General features: G+C 36.1%; 1 protein-coding gene across 1 annotated transcript in view; it reads left to right on the forward strand.

Moving 5' to 3' along the window:
* Positions 1 to 12,416, forward strand: part of LOC131428514 (L-threonine ammonia-lyase-like) — a 43,011-nt gene extending 30,595 nt beyond the window's left edge. Inside the window, exons 4-9 of the mRNA XM_058592506.1 lie at positions 10,605 to 10,721; positions 10,829 to 11,065; positions 11,154 to 11,446; positions 11,506 to 11,598; positions 11,681 to 11,810; positions 12,069 to 12,416. Coding sequence (XP_058448489.1) covers positions 10,605 to 10,721; positions 10,829 to 11,065; positions 11,154 to 11,446; positions 11,506 to 11,598; positions 11,681 to 11,810; positions 12,069 to 12,179 — 981 coding nt within the window. The 3' untranslated portion in view covers positions 12,180 to 12,416. The remainder of the gene's footprint in view (positions 1 to 10,604; positions 10,722 to 10,828; positions 11,066 to 11,153; positions 11,447 to 11,505; positions 11,599 to 11,680; positions 11,811 to 12,068) is intronic.
* Positions 12,417 to 16,777: the final 4,361 nt, after the last annotated feature.

The following is a 16,777-nucleotide window of genomic DNA, read 5'->3' on the forward strand; positions in this document are numbered from 1 at the left end:
GAGTTGATCCCAAAATTTTGGCACCCTTATATATACAAGAGCGGTAAAAATCAACGTGTTTTGTCGGTTACGTCACTTATACCATCATATATCTGGAACCAAAAGTCACAACCATTTGATCTTCGAACTTGATCAACGGCCCGACAGTAGCTTTCAAACGAGCCCAAGTTTGTTAAAATCGGATCAGCCATCTCTGAGAAAATTGAGCGCGTTCAAATACAACGCTTTTTGTCGATTACGTCACTTATACAATCATATCTCCGGAACCAAAAGTCACAGCCATTTGATCTTCGAACTTGATCAATGGCCCGCCAGTAGCTTTCAAACGAGTCCAAGTTTGTTCAAATCGGTTCAGCCATCTCTGAGAAAATTGAGCGCGTTCAAATACAACGCTTTTTGTCGGTTACGTCACTTATACAATCATATCTCCGGAACCAAAAGTCACAGCCATTTTATCTTCGAACTTGATCAATGCCCCGATAGTAGCTTTCAAACGAGCCTAAGTTTGTTAAAATCGGTTGAGCCATCTCTGAGAAAATTGAGCGCGTTCAAATATCTTCGAAAAGTGCACACACATACACACACACACACATACACACACACACACATACACACACACACACACACACACACACACACACACACAGACATTTTCCGATCTCGTCGAGCTGAGTCGAATGGTATATAACACTATGGGTCTCCGAGGCTCCGTTCGAAAGTCGGTTTTTCCAGCAATTCTAATACCTTTCTATAGAGAAAGGCAAAAAGCCTTCTTAGTCCACTTAGTGAAATTTTCATATATCTTGAAAAATCACCATAGGGGGGAGTACATGAAATTTTCAAAATCGAAAAAAAAATTTTGATGCCAAAAGGCTTAGAATTGCATGAAACGTCGAGATTTAGTGTCATCTCGAAAAAAAATTTTTTGGAAAAAATCGACTTTTTGGGACTTAGAAAAAATATGAAAATTTTTCTAAGTCCCAGAAAGTTGATTTTTTCAAAAAAATTTTTTTTTTGAGATGACACTAAATTTCGATGTTTTATGCAGTTTTAAGAGTTTTGGCATCAAAAAAAATTTTCGATTTTGGAAATTTCATGTACTCCCCCCTATGGTGCTTTTTCAAGATCGATAATTGTCAAACCTTTACCACCGGGCAGCACCCCTTAAGCATGTCCGATTTAGGTCAAATTTTGCATGAAGGCTTTTTTCGAGGTGCTTAAACTTTTGAGCACTAGAACTTTACGAAAATAGAGTTGATCCCAAAATTTTGGCACCCTTATATATACAAGAGCGGTAAAAATCAACGTGTTTTGTCGGTTACGTCACTTATACCATCATATATCTGGAACCAAAAGTCACAACCATTTGATCTTCGAACTTGATCAACGGCCCGACAGTAGCTTTCAAACGAGCCCAAGTTTGTTAAAATCGGATCAGCCATCTCTGAGAAAATTGAGCGCGTTCAAATACAACGCTTTTTGTCGATTACGTCACTTATACAATCATATCTCCGGAACCAAAAGTCACAGCCATTTGATCTTCGAACTTGATCAATGGCCCGCCAGTAGCTTTCAAACGAGTCCAAGTTTGTTCAAATCGGTTCAGCCATCTCTGAGAAAATTGAGCGCGTTCAAATACAACGCTTTTTGTCGGTTACGTCACTTATACAATCATATCTCCGGAACCAAAAGTCACAGCCATTTTATCTTCGAACTTGATCAATGCCCCGATAGTAGCTTTCAAACGAGCCTAAGTTTGTTAAAATCGGTTGAGCCATCTCTGAGAAAATTGAGCGCGTTCAAATATCTTCGAAAAGTGCACACACATACACACACACACATACACACACACACACATACACACACACACACACACACACACAGACATTTTCCGATCTCGTCGAGCTGAGTCGAATGGTATATAACACTATGGGTCTCCGAGGCTCCGTTCGAAAGTCGGTTTTTCCAGCAATTCTAATACCTTTCTATAGAGAAAGGCAAAATTATAAACTTTATTTAAGATTTACAATTGCACAAGACGACTTCTTCACTAGAACTGACTAAACTGGCTCATTCCAAATGGTTTTGTTTGTCGATCCTGTTGTGTCAGCATTCCTCATCCGGTTGGTTACTGGTAGCTTGATTGGTTTGTTGGGTCATCGATTTGTCCGTGGTGTACGTGGTATCTTCTGTCCGCGTGTCGGTTATGAATATTGGCTGGTCAGCTGTTTTTGTAGTGTGGTCGCGATATCGAGTTAGGGTACTGGATGGATTTTCCGTAACGTCTCCCTCCTTAAGCATCAAGCGTCCTCGGTTGATTTTTCAAAAGTTCAAATCTCGGTATCGGGATGACTCGTGGTTTTTTACTTTCGGTTTTATTTCCGGTTGTTGTGATTATTATCTCAGTTGCTGTATCACTTGCCTTTGTTGTTGTAGGTGATTTCGGCAACCCATCGATTTGGAGTTTCGTTCGGTATGACTTCCTTCTACAGAGATAAATGGATAAACAAAGAAATGTTAGTGTTAGGAAGCAGAATCCTCCTAGTGTCGCTTCTTTTTGTGTTTGGTGTAATGATAGCTGGATTTCGCTGACTTCTTCCAAGTTTTGTATCCTTGTCAAAAGGTTATCTTCAGCTTTGGTTGTTTCTGACTTCGTTTGAAAGCTTTTGCTATATATTGGTATGAGATAGTTGTCTTTGTGTATTAGTTCTGGCTTCCCATAGAAGGTTAGATTGTGTATTTTCACTGTACAGTTTTCAATTTCTATTAGTGTTGCTTCGGTTATTGCTTTGGGTTTACCACATGAGTCTGATACTTCGATTTTGCTATTGGTATCTATTAAGATGATGCCTTCTAAGATTTCTATGATTTTCGGGGGTTCTTTCGCTCGTGTAACTGAACATTTTGGTGTTTGATGAACAAGAAGATTAAGGATGCATTCGTCTTCAAGTGGAAGGTGATTACTGCAAATATCGCATTTTGTTGTTTGTATGTAGACTTGGTTTCTGTGTTTCGCTACCAGTTGGATGTGCGTGTTGATGCGGGTCCCGTTGATATTGAGTGTGTGGAGTTCCAGCAAATCGTAGAATTTCTCGTCCAGTATAGGGATTTTTATAAGTATAGCTACTTGGTTTCTACTGATTCCTATACTAGCTGTGCAAAAACGAAAAATTTCATCTGTGTAATTTATTTTGATATCTTGATCTTTTAGCTTTTTAAAAATAAAATCCTTTTCTTCTAATGAAAGTATGTTTCTGTTAATAAGGTTTAGTTTGGAGAATTCTACTTGGTCTTCTATATCATTTATCAGTTGGATTATCTCTTCTGTTTTCCAAATAAGGTTTATAAATTCTAAATCTGCTTTAATGCCTTGTGATGAATTGAATTCTCTGAATAATTTTGCGTTAATCTTTTTCAAAATTGCTGTAATATTGTTTATTTTGTTCTGAAAAATTTCATTGATTGTGATCTGTTTCATCTGATTATTAGCGAGTTTGTTTTCCTGCTCGTTTAATATACCTAAATTTTGCTGAATCATATTCAAGTCGTTATTGTCTGGATTTCCTGAAATATATTTTATTGCTGTTCCTAAAGCATCGACTAAACCTCGTTTCTGTCTTCTTGGCATAAGGCTGTATAGTTTATCTTTGGCTAGTTGTATTTTGGATTCGAGTGTGTTTTCTAAATGGTCACTAATTTTTACTGTTTTCGCTATTTTCTCGATATAATTGATGTTGTATTCTAGTGTTTCCAGATCAATTTTGTGTATTATCCTATTGTATCCTATTTTGATTCTGACTGTCTCGATTTTCGTTGCTAGTGGTCCATTAGTGTTTGTTATCTCTTTATATATGGTGGCGTTTATCATGCTGAGTGAGATTATTCTGCAAGTAGAAGGACATTTTAGGTGTTTACTCATTTTAGACGATTTTTGTGGATTTTAATGTCATTATTGTCTTCAAAGGTAAGTTCTTTGTCTTGTTTAACTTTTACGATTTTATACAGATTCTTATCTTTTGTTAGTCTTTGTGCTATTTTAATATATCTTTCTTCGCCTGGGTCTAATGTTTTAGGTGGTTGTTTGTGTGCGTTGTTATCCTCGTACTTTGTTCTTCGTTTATCGAGTTCATTTTTAACCTTTGATTGAAGTTTATGAAAATTTTCTGTTATTTCTAAAGTATTTGTTGTATTTAAAGTGTTAAATATTGAATCGCGCGGTTTAGCCTTAGTAGCTTCATGGAAAGTGTTATTGTAGATATCGATCGCGACGTTAACGTGTTCTTTGAGAGAGAGATCGTTGAATTGTTGTTTCGTTGATCTAAATATTTCAATAAGTGTGGAATGGAATCTTTCAACTGTACCGTTCGCGTTAGAATTGCTGGCGAAATGTATTTCGATTCCTAGATCATTTAAGAATCCGATAAAGTCGATTGATCTGAATGATGGTTCTTGGTCGCTGACTATAGTATTTGGTCTTCCAAACTGACGTATGTGCTCCGTTATAGCATTTTTCATATCTATTATTGTTCTTGATTGAAGGTGTATTGCATTTGCAAATTTGGAAAAGGAATCTACTATAGTTAGCCACTTTTGACCTTTCAGGAAAAAGACGTCAATGTGGACTCTATCGAACGGTGTCTCGCCGAAAGTGCTTTTTCTAATTAATTTTGGCGGTTTCCTGTCATATTTTGCTTTTTTGCAAATATCACAGGCACTTATGAAAATTTTGAGCTTTCTTTCGATCTGTGGAAAAAAATATTTTACTAATATTTGGTGCTTGTTCTCCTTTGTGCCTCTATGCCCGTAGTTGTGGACTTCTCTGATGATTTCGTCTTGTTGATTTTCCATTCTTACGTCTTCTAGGAGTATTTCTGAAATGAGAATCTTGTAGGTTCTGTTAGTGGAGAAATATTTTTTGTAGGTTTCCTGGGCCTGTTGAATTAGTGAAATTGGCATTCTCATGCAGTTTGTTCCTTTTACATGAAGAAAATTCTTGAAAATGTTGATCATGTCGTTTTCTGTAAACTCATGTTTTGATATTATGTGCCGGTGGTATTTTGGAAAAACTTGTTCATACGATGTTATGTCTTTGTTACCTAATTTTAAAATGATTTGATTCCTGAAAAGGTTAATTGGTTTTTCAGTACAGGGTATGAAATAATCATCACTAGTGTCTGCTGAGTGAACTGTTTCTAGATCATCGCATTCACTTGAGGATGGTTCTACTTCTATACTTCTTAGGGAATTAGCGTTTAGAGTCTGATTTTCTGGAACTATGTTGATTCTCGAGAGAGCGTCTGCTACGACGTTTTGCCTGCCGGGTTTGGATACAATCTCATAGTCGAACTCTCCTAGGTTAAGCTTCCATCGAACGATTTTACTGTTCGTGTTGGTTAAGGAATATGTAAGGGGTTGATGGTCTGTAACTAACTTAAATTTTCTTCCGTAAAGATATGGTCGGAAATGCTTTACCGCCCACACGATTGCCAGTAATTCTTTTTCGGTGGTACAGTAATTTTCTTCTGTTTTATTTAATGTCCGTGAGGCGTATGCTATTGGTCTATCTTTTCCTATTGTCCCTTGCGAGAGAACAGCTCCAATCGCATAGTCGCTCGCGTCTGTTGTTAAAATGAATTCCTTACTAAAGTCGGGATATGTTAGTACGGGATCCATGGTTAGTATCTTTTTGCATTTATGAAAACAGTCGTCGATTTCAGGTGTAATTTTGAATTCTATGTCTTTTCTTAGTAATTTTGTCATTGGTTTTACCACCTTCGCGAAGTCTTTTATGAACCTCCGGTAGTAACCTAGCGTGCCCAGAAATTGTCTGACTTCTTTTTCACATTTTGGCATCGGCCAGTCTCTAATTATTTTAATTTTATCCGCGTTAGGCTTCACTCCGTCTTCTGACACCGTGTGTCCTAAAAATTGAACTTCCTTTCTGAAGAACTCACATTTATCCAGCTGTATCTTCAGACCGGCGTCTTTCAACTTTTTCATTACTCGTATCAAGTCTTTTTGATGCTCTTGCAGTGAGCTAGAGAAAATGATTATGTCGTCCATATAGACGAAACAACACACTCCTATTAGTTCTCGCAAAATGCAATCCATTACTCGCTGAAATGTGGCAGGTGCGTTTTTCAGGCCGAAGGGCATTCTGGTAAATTCGTATTTTCCAGAATTCACGGAAAACGCTGTTTTTTCGGTATCTGCCTCGGCTAGTTGTATCTGGTGAAATCCTGATACTAAGTCGATTGTTGAAAAATATTGAGCTCTACCCAATTTGTCGAGTATGTCTGTTATATCTGGAATCGGATATTTGTCATTTACTGTCTTTTCGTTGAGTTTTCGGTAATCGATCACTAAACGAAATTTTTTTTGTCCAGATGCATCGGCTTTTTTCGGTACTATCCATACGGGAGAGGTGTATGGTGATATCGACTCTTTGATAATGCCGTCTTTTAGCATCTTCTGTACCTGTCTTTGTATCTCTCCTTCAAATATCTGAGGATATTTGTAGGATTTTGTATAAATTGGTATATTGTCCGCTGTCTTAATTTCATGTTTAATTTTATGTGTAAATGTCAATTTTTCAGATTCTGAGTGTAGTATTTCTTTATTTTGATTGATGACGGTTTTTAGCGCTTTCTTTTCTTCGTCGTTTAGATGGTCTTCCCGAAAGTTATATTTTTGGTTAATTTCTTGCTTATTTGGCTCTTGGATTACCTGAAATTTGTCTGTTTTAATTTTAATTTCATTTAAATTAATTTCCAACGGAATGTCGGAATGATTTTGTATTGCTACTATTGCTGTTCTGTTTGTGCTCCGGTAAAGCCCAGGTAATAAAGAAAATTTTCCCAAATTCATTTCGTTTTGTATCCAGAAGTCTCCGTCTTTTACTGTCTGTACTGGGACATATTGAAATTTTTGTTCGGTCAAGTTGATTTTATTCTGAGGTGGAAAACGTTTTTGCATTGTCAACTCCTTTCTTCCGATTTTTATCTTATTTTTAGCTATATCAATCTGTGCTTTGATGTCTCTTAGCGATTCGTAACCAATTAAGCCATCAAAGAACTCGTGAAATTTGAAAATGTAAAATTTAAGTTTTTTATTAATTTGGAAAATGTCGAAGGTGGTTGACTTTTCGATTTTATGCGTTCCGTGTATGTTTGTTACTTGTATCCCAGTCTCAGATTTGCAATTTTGAAGGTTAACATGCTCTGGTGAAATATAATTTTTGTTCGCTCCTGTGTCGATCAAAAACTTCATTTCCCCCTTGCTAGTAAGTATCGTAATATATGGTATAAAGTTATTGTTTATTATGTTTCCAGTCCTTTTCCTTCTATTATGTGAAAATTTAACTCGTCTCCTAAGAAAAAGTCGTCGTCATCTGAATCTAAAACTGTTTCATCTAATTGATTAGTATCGTTATCTATCTCTGCTTCTCCCTCGTGTGCATTCACTTGGTTTGATCTAACTGTTCTCATGGATACGTCATCGTCAGTAGCTGGTTTTAAATGTCTGAATTTCCCTGATGGACCGGGTTTTTGTGCATTATGTGAATTGGTCGCGTTGTGAATTTGCGGTGGCTTAGATTTGTTTTGGTAGTTCGGTTTCGAACTCGAACAAGGTGTTTTATTATCGAGTTTCATTCTATAAGCCGCGTTTGCATATTGCACCGTGATATTGTATGCCTCCTCGAGAGACTCGGGTCGGTAACTTCTCACGTGCATGGACAAGGTGTCATTTAGTCCGTCTATGAATCGGGTTACTGACATTAGGCTTATTAGGTTATTTATAGCTCTGGTTGAGTCTTTATAGTCGTCCATGACAGCTGCGGTACTCTTTATCGCTGTGTCTATGGATTTGACTTTATTATAGAACTCACTCAAAGTCTTTTTCCCTTGCCTTACGTAGAAAAGCGATTGAATGTGAGATGTCAGATCTCTTCTGTCGCCATAGGAGTTTAAAAGAGCCTCCTTGATCGATTGCCAATCTTTAGGGTTTCCGGCTGCAATTAATACTTCTTTGGCTTCTCCTGTTATTTTATTCTTCACGGCTCTAATAATTTGGTTATAATACGGTGTTCCCGTATAACTTCCGAATAACTCTAGCGTATTTTCGGTATCTTCGAGCCATGCTTGAGTTTCTTTTTTATTGCCACTGAACGTAGCTAAGTTTTTTATTGGGTCAGGTGTCCGGTAATTTAAAAACGGATCATCCGCCCTTTCGCGCATTGCACTAATTTGTTGTATTAGTGCGTTTTGATTTTCTGTGAGGCTGCGGATTTGCTCCATCAGCTCATCAGCGTTAATTTCCTGTGCCATTTCTCTGTTTTTGTCAAAAGTTTTAGCACGGTTCATAAAATATTTTCTTAGTTGAAATCAAAAGAAATTTTTTTTTGTATGAGGTCGAAGTTTACACTAAGTTTTAGCACTTTCTTGTGTTTCAAATATTCACTTTAAAACACTTGTTAGTATTATCACTGTGTTCACTTTTTGTTAATAAGTAAAAAAATTTTACTACTTACAGAAGAGTACTAATCCTCATCTGGAGTTATAGGTGTCGTCTTGGCTGGTTGGTTTGTAGGTTGTGACTGGGTCCTTCCTTCGTCCTGTGTTGCACAAGCTGTATGATATTCACTCAACAGCGGTTTTTTTACCGGTAACACAAGTGTTCACTATGAACTTTACTAAAGAAGGTCTTTCGTTGCCCTTAAATTTTTCTATGAAGCTCTTATTTGCACTAAGATTACTTCACTAGTTTCACTTAAGTTTTCAACTTAATTCCACTCACTTTGCCGTCGACTGCGCCAGTTATACTTCGGGTGGTCCGAGTATGAAAAAAATATAAACTTTATTTAACTCAATAAAAAGATTTACAATTGCACAAGACGACTTCTTCACTAGAACTGACTAAACTGGCTCATTCCAAATGGTTTTGTTTGTCGATCCTGTTGTGTCAGCATTCCTCATCCGGTTGGTTACTGGTAGCTTGATTGGTTTGTTGGGTCATCGATTTGTCCGTGGTGTACGTGGTATCTTCTGTCCGCGTGTCGGTTATGAATATTGGCTGGTCAGCTGTTTTTGTAGTGTGGTCGCGATATCGAGTTAGGGTACTGGATGGATTTTCCGTAACGTATATATATATATATATATATATATATATATATATATATATATATATATATATATATATATATATATATATATATATATATATATATATATATATATATATATATATATATATATATATATATATATATATATATATATATATATATCGTCAACTCCTTCAAAACCGTCGACTATGACAGAGAAATCCGGTACGCCGGAAATTTTTTGCAGACAAAATAGGACACTGCTAGCTATTAATCAACATTTCAATGATATACAATTAAAAATACATGGCTATGAACATTCAAATCAATACGTGGAAAATTTCCAATCAAATGGTGACATAATATTAATAATTGATGCAAAATTGACTGAGCTGTAATTGTTCAAAACCTGACCCCATTTCTACGTGTTTTTTTATTGAGTTTCCAATTTGCACCCCTATATAGAAAACAAAAATGTGTTCCACATTAAAGGAAATATAATCGCGATCAACCTTTGCTTCGAAAATAGGTAAACATAATTATTAAGGATTTTCTTCTCTCTACAAATCTAAACTAGGCAAAATTTCACAAACTGGGATTCAATTTAAAGTTCTTCCAAAGTTACAGTGTGATATATGTTAACTTCAATTTCGTGAGTGATTTTGTCAATGACGATTTAAAAAGGAGTCGATTCCTCGAAGCTGTTCAGTAAATTCTACTTGCTTCCGACTACGCTGGCTATCGTATTCCGGTTCTTTCAAGTATTGGACAAAAAAACTGAATGAACTAACATCTAGTACACGAAATAAAATAGATCGATTTCCACAAAATTAGGTTCGAATAAAAGGTTATATCGTCTCACTGACTGTATTGGCATTTTTTCGTCTTCTGGTTCTGGAATAACATCGAGTTGAGTGTTAGAATTACAAACAATCATTTAGGAGGCTACCGGACGTTATTAAATCGTGCTATTGGTCTTTCAATTTCAATTCACTTAGCATCATCGCATCATCAAACGATATCCAAACTATTAATAATTAGTTTCTTCCTAATTTTATCATGGGCGTCATAAAACTAAAAGATGGATTAAAGAGGTCCACGAATATAAAGTCATTTTTATTTTGCCTTTACATTTCGTCATCAACTCGTCAATGCAAAGCAGTTCATATTGAACCGATAGTGCATAACACTAAATGCGCCGAAAATATGTCATGTATAATAACAGTAAAGACAGTAAAAATCTACTTCAACCGAAGTACTTTTACCCTGATTGCTACTGCTGTTATTTGCTAACGTTGATCGACGGTAACTATCATTTTAGAACACTGCCTTACGGGGGAGATTGTTATGTAAATTACTCAGACCTGAATGCAGCCATCGTCGGCTCTGCGTCACATTTTTTTCCTAAGCACTTTTCCTTTGGGGGGATGGGGTTTATTACGTGAAATGTGGCTAGAAATTAAATGTCTTTTCCTTCTACTTCACTCCTTCCGCTCTCTAGGGACTTAGCTATCACGGCTGGAAACTGGGAGTCCCGGTGACGGTGGTAATGCCATTTAAGGCGTCCCTTATGAAGATACAGAAATGCCGTGACTACCATGCAACCGTAATCGTTCAGGTGAGCCTAACGGTAGTCAGCGTTTCAAACAGCACGTTCAATGAAATTACATTTTTTTTTCGTCTGATTCAACATCAAAACTACATACGTTTCATTTGTACATGCAGGGATCCGACATGGGCGAGGCAAAAAAGGTTGCGTTGAAAATGGCACACGAAACTGGTTTGACGTACATCAACGGATACGATCATCCGCACATCATGGCTGGTCAGGGCACAATTGGACTGGAAATTGCCGAGCAAGTTAGCAACATCGATGCCGTAGTCGTGCCCGTTGGGGGTGGAGGTCTGATTGCCGGTGTGGCAACTGCCATCAAAAATTTAAGCCCTCAAACCAAAATCATTGTGAGTTGCTCTACAACGTATCCGTTTTCTTGTATTTGATGTTGTAGATTACATTTCGGGAAACAGCTTGAACTTTACCTCATTGCAGGGTGTAGAATCTGAAAAATGTCCAAGTTTCACCAAGGCACTAGAAAACAAAGCTCCCGTACACGTTCCAAACAAGCCAACATTGGCCGATGGTCTGGCAGTGCCAATGGTAGGTTATAATGCCTTTGCGACCACTGTTCCACTATTGGATAAAATGATTGTGGTGAAAGAGGAGTGGATTGCCTTGGCAATCCTGCGACTAGTCGAGTTGGAAAAGTGCGTCGTGGAGGGAGCAGGAGCATCCGGATTGGCCGCTATTCTTGCCGGTCATTTGGACGAGTTCAAAGGGAAAAGGTAGTTCGAAAATGTGCAGATGGTTGCAGTCACATTTCAATTTGCCTCTTATGATTTAGGGTAGTTCTATTGATTTGCGGTGGTAACATTGACACAACGATGTTCGGACGGTGTCTCGAGAGGGGAATGGCAGCCGAAGGGCGCTTGCAAAGGTAATTTGATAATGGCTTTTATTCAAACATTGAAATCCTACATCATTTCTGTTTTCTTCCTTCACTTTGTGCTATTGTACAGGTTTACCGTTACGGTCAGCGACGGCCCTGGTGGATTGTCGAAACTGTGCAGCGAGTTGGCCCAACTAGGTGTTTCCATTAAGGATATAATGCACGAGCGAGCCTTTATTCGAGACGTCCACAGCGTACAGGTAGGAATCACGTCCCATACGCACTAAAAGCTAAAATCTACGGAAAACGCACGTTAGACCTGACCTAATCTGAACCACAAAGGGGAGTGCTCTGTTCACCTATACGACCATCCCTTTTAATGAAAACAAATAGCCCTAACCAGCAAAACAACGGTGGTGAAATGGGTTACTTCTTAGGCAATACTGCTTCAGAAGCAAAATTTTCCATTGCACACCATTTCCTAAATGTGATAACTCGTGTTTCACTTTCCATTGCAGGTCAAAGTCATTTGTGAAACACGAGACTGGAACCATTCGCAAGAGATGCGAAAATCGCTCCAGGATACTTACGATAGCGTTATGTTTTACGATTTACCGATGGCAATGTGAACGGATAAGCAGATAACCTGTTGTTTTCACAAATCAAAGCCAAGGACTTCCGTGTTTTCGATTCTAAATACAATAAAAATGTAACTGAATGCGAATGAGAGCGAGCTTCGATATTGAGGTAAACGGAAATTTCTCGAATCGTACTGCCATTGTCGTTATCAAATGAGTGCTTTGATTTTCATGTTGTCACATTTTAACAATAAAAGTTAACCGTTTGAGAATTTTTGTTGCACTGTACGTATTACAGAAAACTTGTTTTAATCCACCTAAAGAGGTAATGATGCCCCTCTCTATTACTCTGTATGACATTCTTATACACAATTACTTGGAATTCTTCAAAATAATTTTCTTTGATTCTTTAAAAAAAATAAGTTTTCTAGTGTATCAACTAGTGGAACCTACAAAATGAATAGTATTATGTTTGCAGTTTTTAATCACCATTTCCAATTCTTCCGAACCAGATTCAGATGACCGGTATAGCCGAAGTTGGTTTGTTTTCTAGCAACAAATATGACCTTAAAATTGGAACAGTTTTAAACCTAGTTAAACCTATTTCGATTAAATCAATTAAACGAAATCTAACAAACGAAGCGAACCTGCGTTTCTATTACTTCTGCATGTGTAAGTCAAACTAACCAGTATGAATCAACACCATAAAACATGTAGTAGGATTATTATTTTTTTATTATTATTGACATCACTACACCATCGCACAGTGATGCCAAGGTGGCAGAAATCTAAGAAAAAAATTTATTTTTTTCCTGCACTGTATTTATTCTTTTAAATTCTCATATAAGTGAAGGATTACAGTTTACAGTATAAAAATTTTTGAATACGAGATAATCTCTCCATATACTCTCAAAGATAGGGTATTGTAAACATTCTTTTCATAATTCCATACGAAATATATGGCGCAATGACGATATTTTGCGATTAGAGTTCTATATAGGTAGGAAAGGGCTGCCACTGATCAATAGTATTTGATTTTACAGCATTTTTTCTCTACTTTCCAGAAACCACTATGCGATTCTGCACATTTCTGCACCTTAAAGGTTATTTTCTATAGTTTGCGGGATCGACAATAAAAGTCACAGATACAAGGGCTTTTGTAACTGAAGTCGGTGTCAGTAAAATTTATAATAACATACATAACATAAATTTATTTATAACATACATAACATAAAATACCTATATAAATGTCGGTATATGAATCTATTTATAACTAGCTAACCCGTCGAACTTCGTCTCGTCTGAAATTATGTTTTTGAATCTATCTTTTCGAACAGCAGAACTGTCAAACGTTATTTTTTTACTGATTACTTGGCCTACAATAAACGAATTACGACAAATTCACATTTAACATATTAACCTCGGCCTGAAGGTCATCAAAAATTATTGTGAACATGTTGAAAGCTTTGGTGCGCAAAAATGAAACAAATGCACAGATCGACATCTCATCCTTTGAGTCAGTGCATTGAACAGAGATGGTAGATCTCTCTCAAATTAATGGTTTCGACATGAAGCGTGGAGCAGAACTGATCAGGATGAATACATTAAATTGATGATTCTTCAAATTTCCAAAAGCTGCCTTCGCGACTTGTTTGTCATTGCAAGTTAAGGCTTAATTGTAGACTGAAGACGTTTAAAAATTTAATAGTAAATCCTTGGGATTATCGGATAAAATTGTTTGGAGCGATTTTCCACAAACTGGTTCACCGCTAGTCTGATGATATTACTTAGTCGTGTTTGATGAATGTTCGTAGCATGACAATTACAGGATTAATTTTCAATTCACAATTTACCGATACAATTAAACATTCTTCTGTCCATTCTTGTGTCCATTAACTTTTACATGAACTCTGAATTCGTTTAACGATTGTATCAATAGTTGTCTCATTAGTCGAGTCACCACATCATTTTGCTTAGTACTCGATCTACAATTAACGAAGGGTTGAGTTCGGTCCTGTGGAACAATATCAGACAAAATTATATAAAAAAATGTGCCATTTTTCTGTTCTAGCGGAGTGAACATGAGGAGTGATTATACCAGTATTCTTCTTATCGTTCAAGCCAATGAATAAAACGTTTCTCCTCCACATTTACATTTGGTAATTGGTCAAGTAATGCAATGTTCTGAAAATGGAATGATTTGGCTTAAGCAGCTTACAAATGTGATGAATAGCATCCTAAGCAGTCCGCTTTTAAGTAATCCATCCTTGAAAATGTACCCGAAGCGACTGAACGAACTGTAGCATGCTAAATGAAAAATCTCTATATTTTACCTTATTATTTCAACAGCAGAATCCTATCATTGATTCGTATAATAAATCGTTCTATAATTTGATTTGTTCAACTCAAGCCCACGATGACCAACATTATTCATTTAACTGTTTACATTGCACACAATGAATCTACTGGTAAACGATATCAGAATTTTTTATCCTGCTTACGGTATAGCAAGAACAGTCATATGCGTTCCACGATTAAGTCATTTGGCAAACAATAATTTTGGTATCCAATTAAGCAAGTGGCAAACATGCAAGTCTCCACCCAAAACTGCTCGGTGCGCGCCAAACGATTTCCCAACGATCTAGTATTCTTTTCTTCAACAGCGAAATACTGAGCATTTTGTTGCGCGCCAAACATCAATCAATCTAGCAATCATTGGCGACTATTTCAGTGGAAAACTCCATTGTCCATACAAAACAACTTTACTGGTTTTTCCCACTTTTCCGGTAAGTTTTCCTAATTTTTTTGATGTACGAACCCGGTGGGGGTAAAAACTGATCAAACAAAAAAAAAAAGCATCTCAATCCGTCCATCCGTTCTTACGTGATGCGATTACAAAGAATGATCCATTCATTTATATATATATATATATATATATATATATATATATATATATATATATATATATATATATATATATATATATATATATATATATATATATATATATATATATATATATATATATATATATATATATATATATATATATATATATATATATATATATATATATATATATATATATATAGATATATTAGACGTTGGAATAAATTATTAAAGTTTCATGATTTTTTGTGAGAGTATCATTGCAGTACCGTTTTTCAAAGCTTAGTCGATCGTTATATACCACCACTAAGACTCGGATACCACGTTTGAAAATTCCTTTTCCTCAGATTCGACAAACGAATCGATCCAATTTTGGGTGGTGTCGTAGTTTTTGACACTGACCTGACAAGCTATGCGCCATGGATGGCAACCGCATGGAACAATGTCTGATAAAAAATGGCGGCTGGAACAGAACTTTTCATTGCAGCGATTATAAAAAAAAGCTTTTACAACTTTCTTGCATTGTCATGAAGAAAAAATACTATGGCAAGAAGATCTTCATATTGCGTCCGCTTTTCATTTTCATGCTCTGTCCGAACGCAGCTCATTAATAAATAGCGCCCAGTTGATCCCACCACATGAACTTTTTCTGTTCTCCGGGACTTTCTTGTAGTTTGTAGTGTTATTTTTCCCATATAAAAATTCCTAAATTTGAACCACGAAAACCACTTTATGCACTTATTTTTTCGTCATTTTTTATTTTACATAATTGAATACGATACTTTAACATAATAAAAATCCCCTATGATCAGTAAAGCGGTAGTATTCAACCAAATTTTATTTTGTACTTGTGTTTGTGTTCTTTCATGAAGTCGAAAAACTTAAAAAAATCCAAAATGCAGAGCGATTTCCAAAAATTAGAATTTTTGTTAAAAACAAAAAAACAAACACTTTTTGATTGTTACTCTCCCATCTTCAATCATAGTGCAATAAAGTACATCAGTTGTATGTTACAGCATATCACAAAATAAAAATATTAAGATAAGCCCTTCTGGAGAAATTTGATATTTTCAAGATATAAGGAAGTTTTTTTTCTCTGTGTATACATTTTCCACACAGGTTTAATCATTATTTGAAACATTAGTTAAAGCTCCAAATCAATCACGAAATTAATAAAAATACACAAGTTAGTTTATTAAAAAAAAAAATCGTCATTTTCCGGTTCATAGCAAACACATGATGCACCGTTTGCTAAACTAAATTATAACTATTTTATGATCAGTACGACTGAAAGAATAAACGAGTGTCAACGAATTCAATTTTTTTGAAAAAAAATATGAAATTTTCACATCCGGTAGTGAAGTAATATTGTGCCGATGCACAGTGATGCCTCTCCATACAAAAGTTGGCAAAAACCATAAATACATCGATAAACGTCAGCTGGATGATTTTTTATTAATAATAAGACCTCAAATTATTATTGATATGTGAAAATCGGTTCAAGCGTCGCAGAGAAATCGAAGTGAGTTCTATTTTTTAAGTTTTTTTGCACCACTTTCGGTGCTTCCGGAACAGGAAAAGGGGGTACCAGCAGTGCCGAATTATTCTTTTATACCCACAAACTAACAAGCTCTGCAAACTAGAAGAATTTATCAGACATTTTTATGGGATTTGTATCTGTTTTGGGAATTGTTCGTGAAAATGATACTAATGAAATTGGTAATTTTCCATTTATCACGCTTTAGCTCCGGCACCGGAAG

Source organism: Malaya genurostris, chromosome 2 (genome assembly GCF_030247185.1).
Source record: "Malaya genurostris strain Urasoe2022 chromosome 2, Malgen_1.1, whole genome shotgun sequence".
NCBI lineage: Eukaryota > Metazoa > Arthropoda > Insecta > Diptera > Culicidae > Malaya > Malaya genurostris.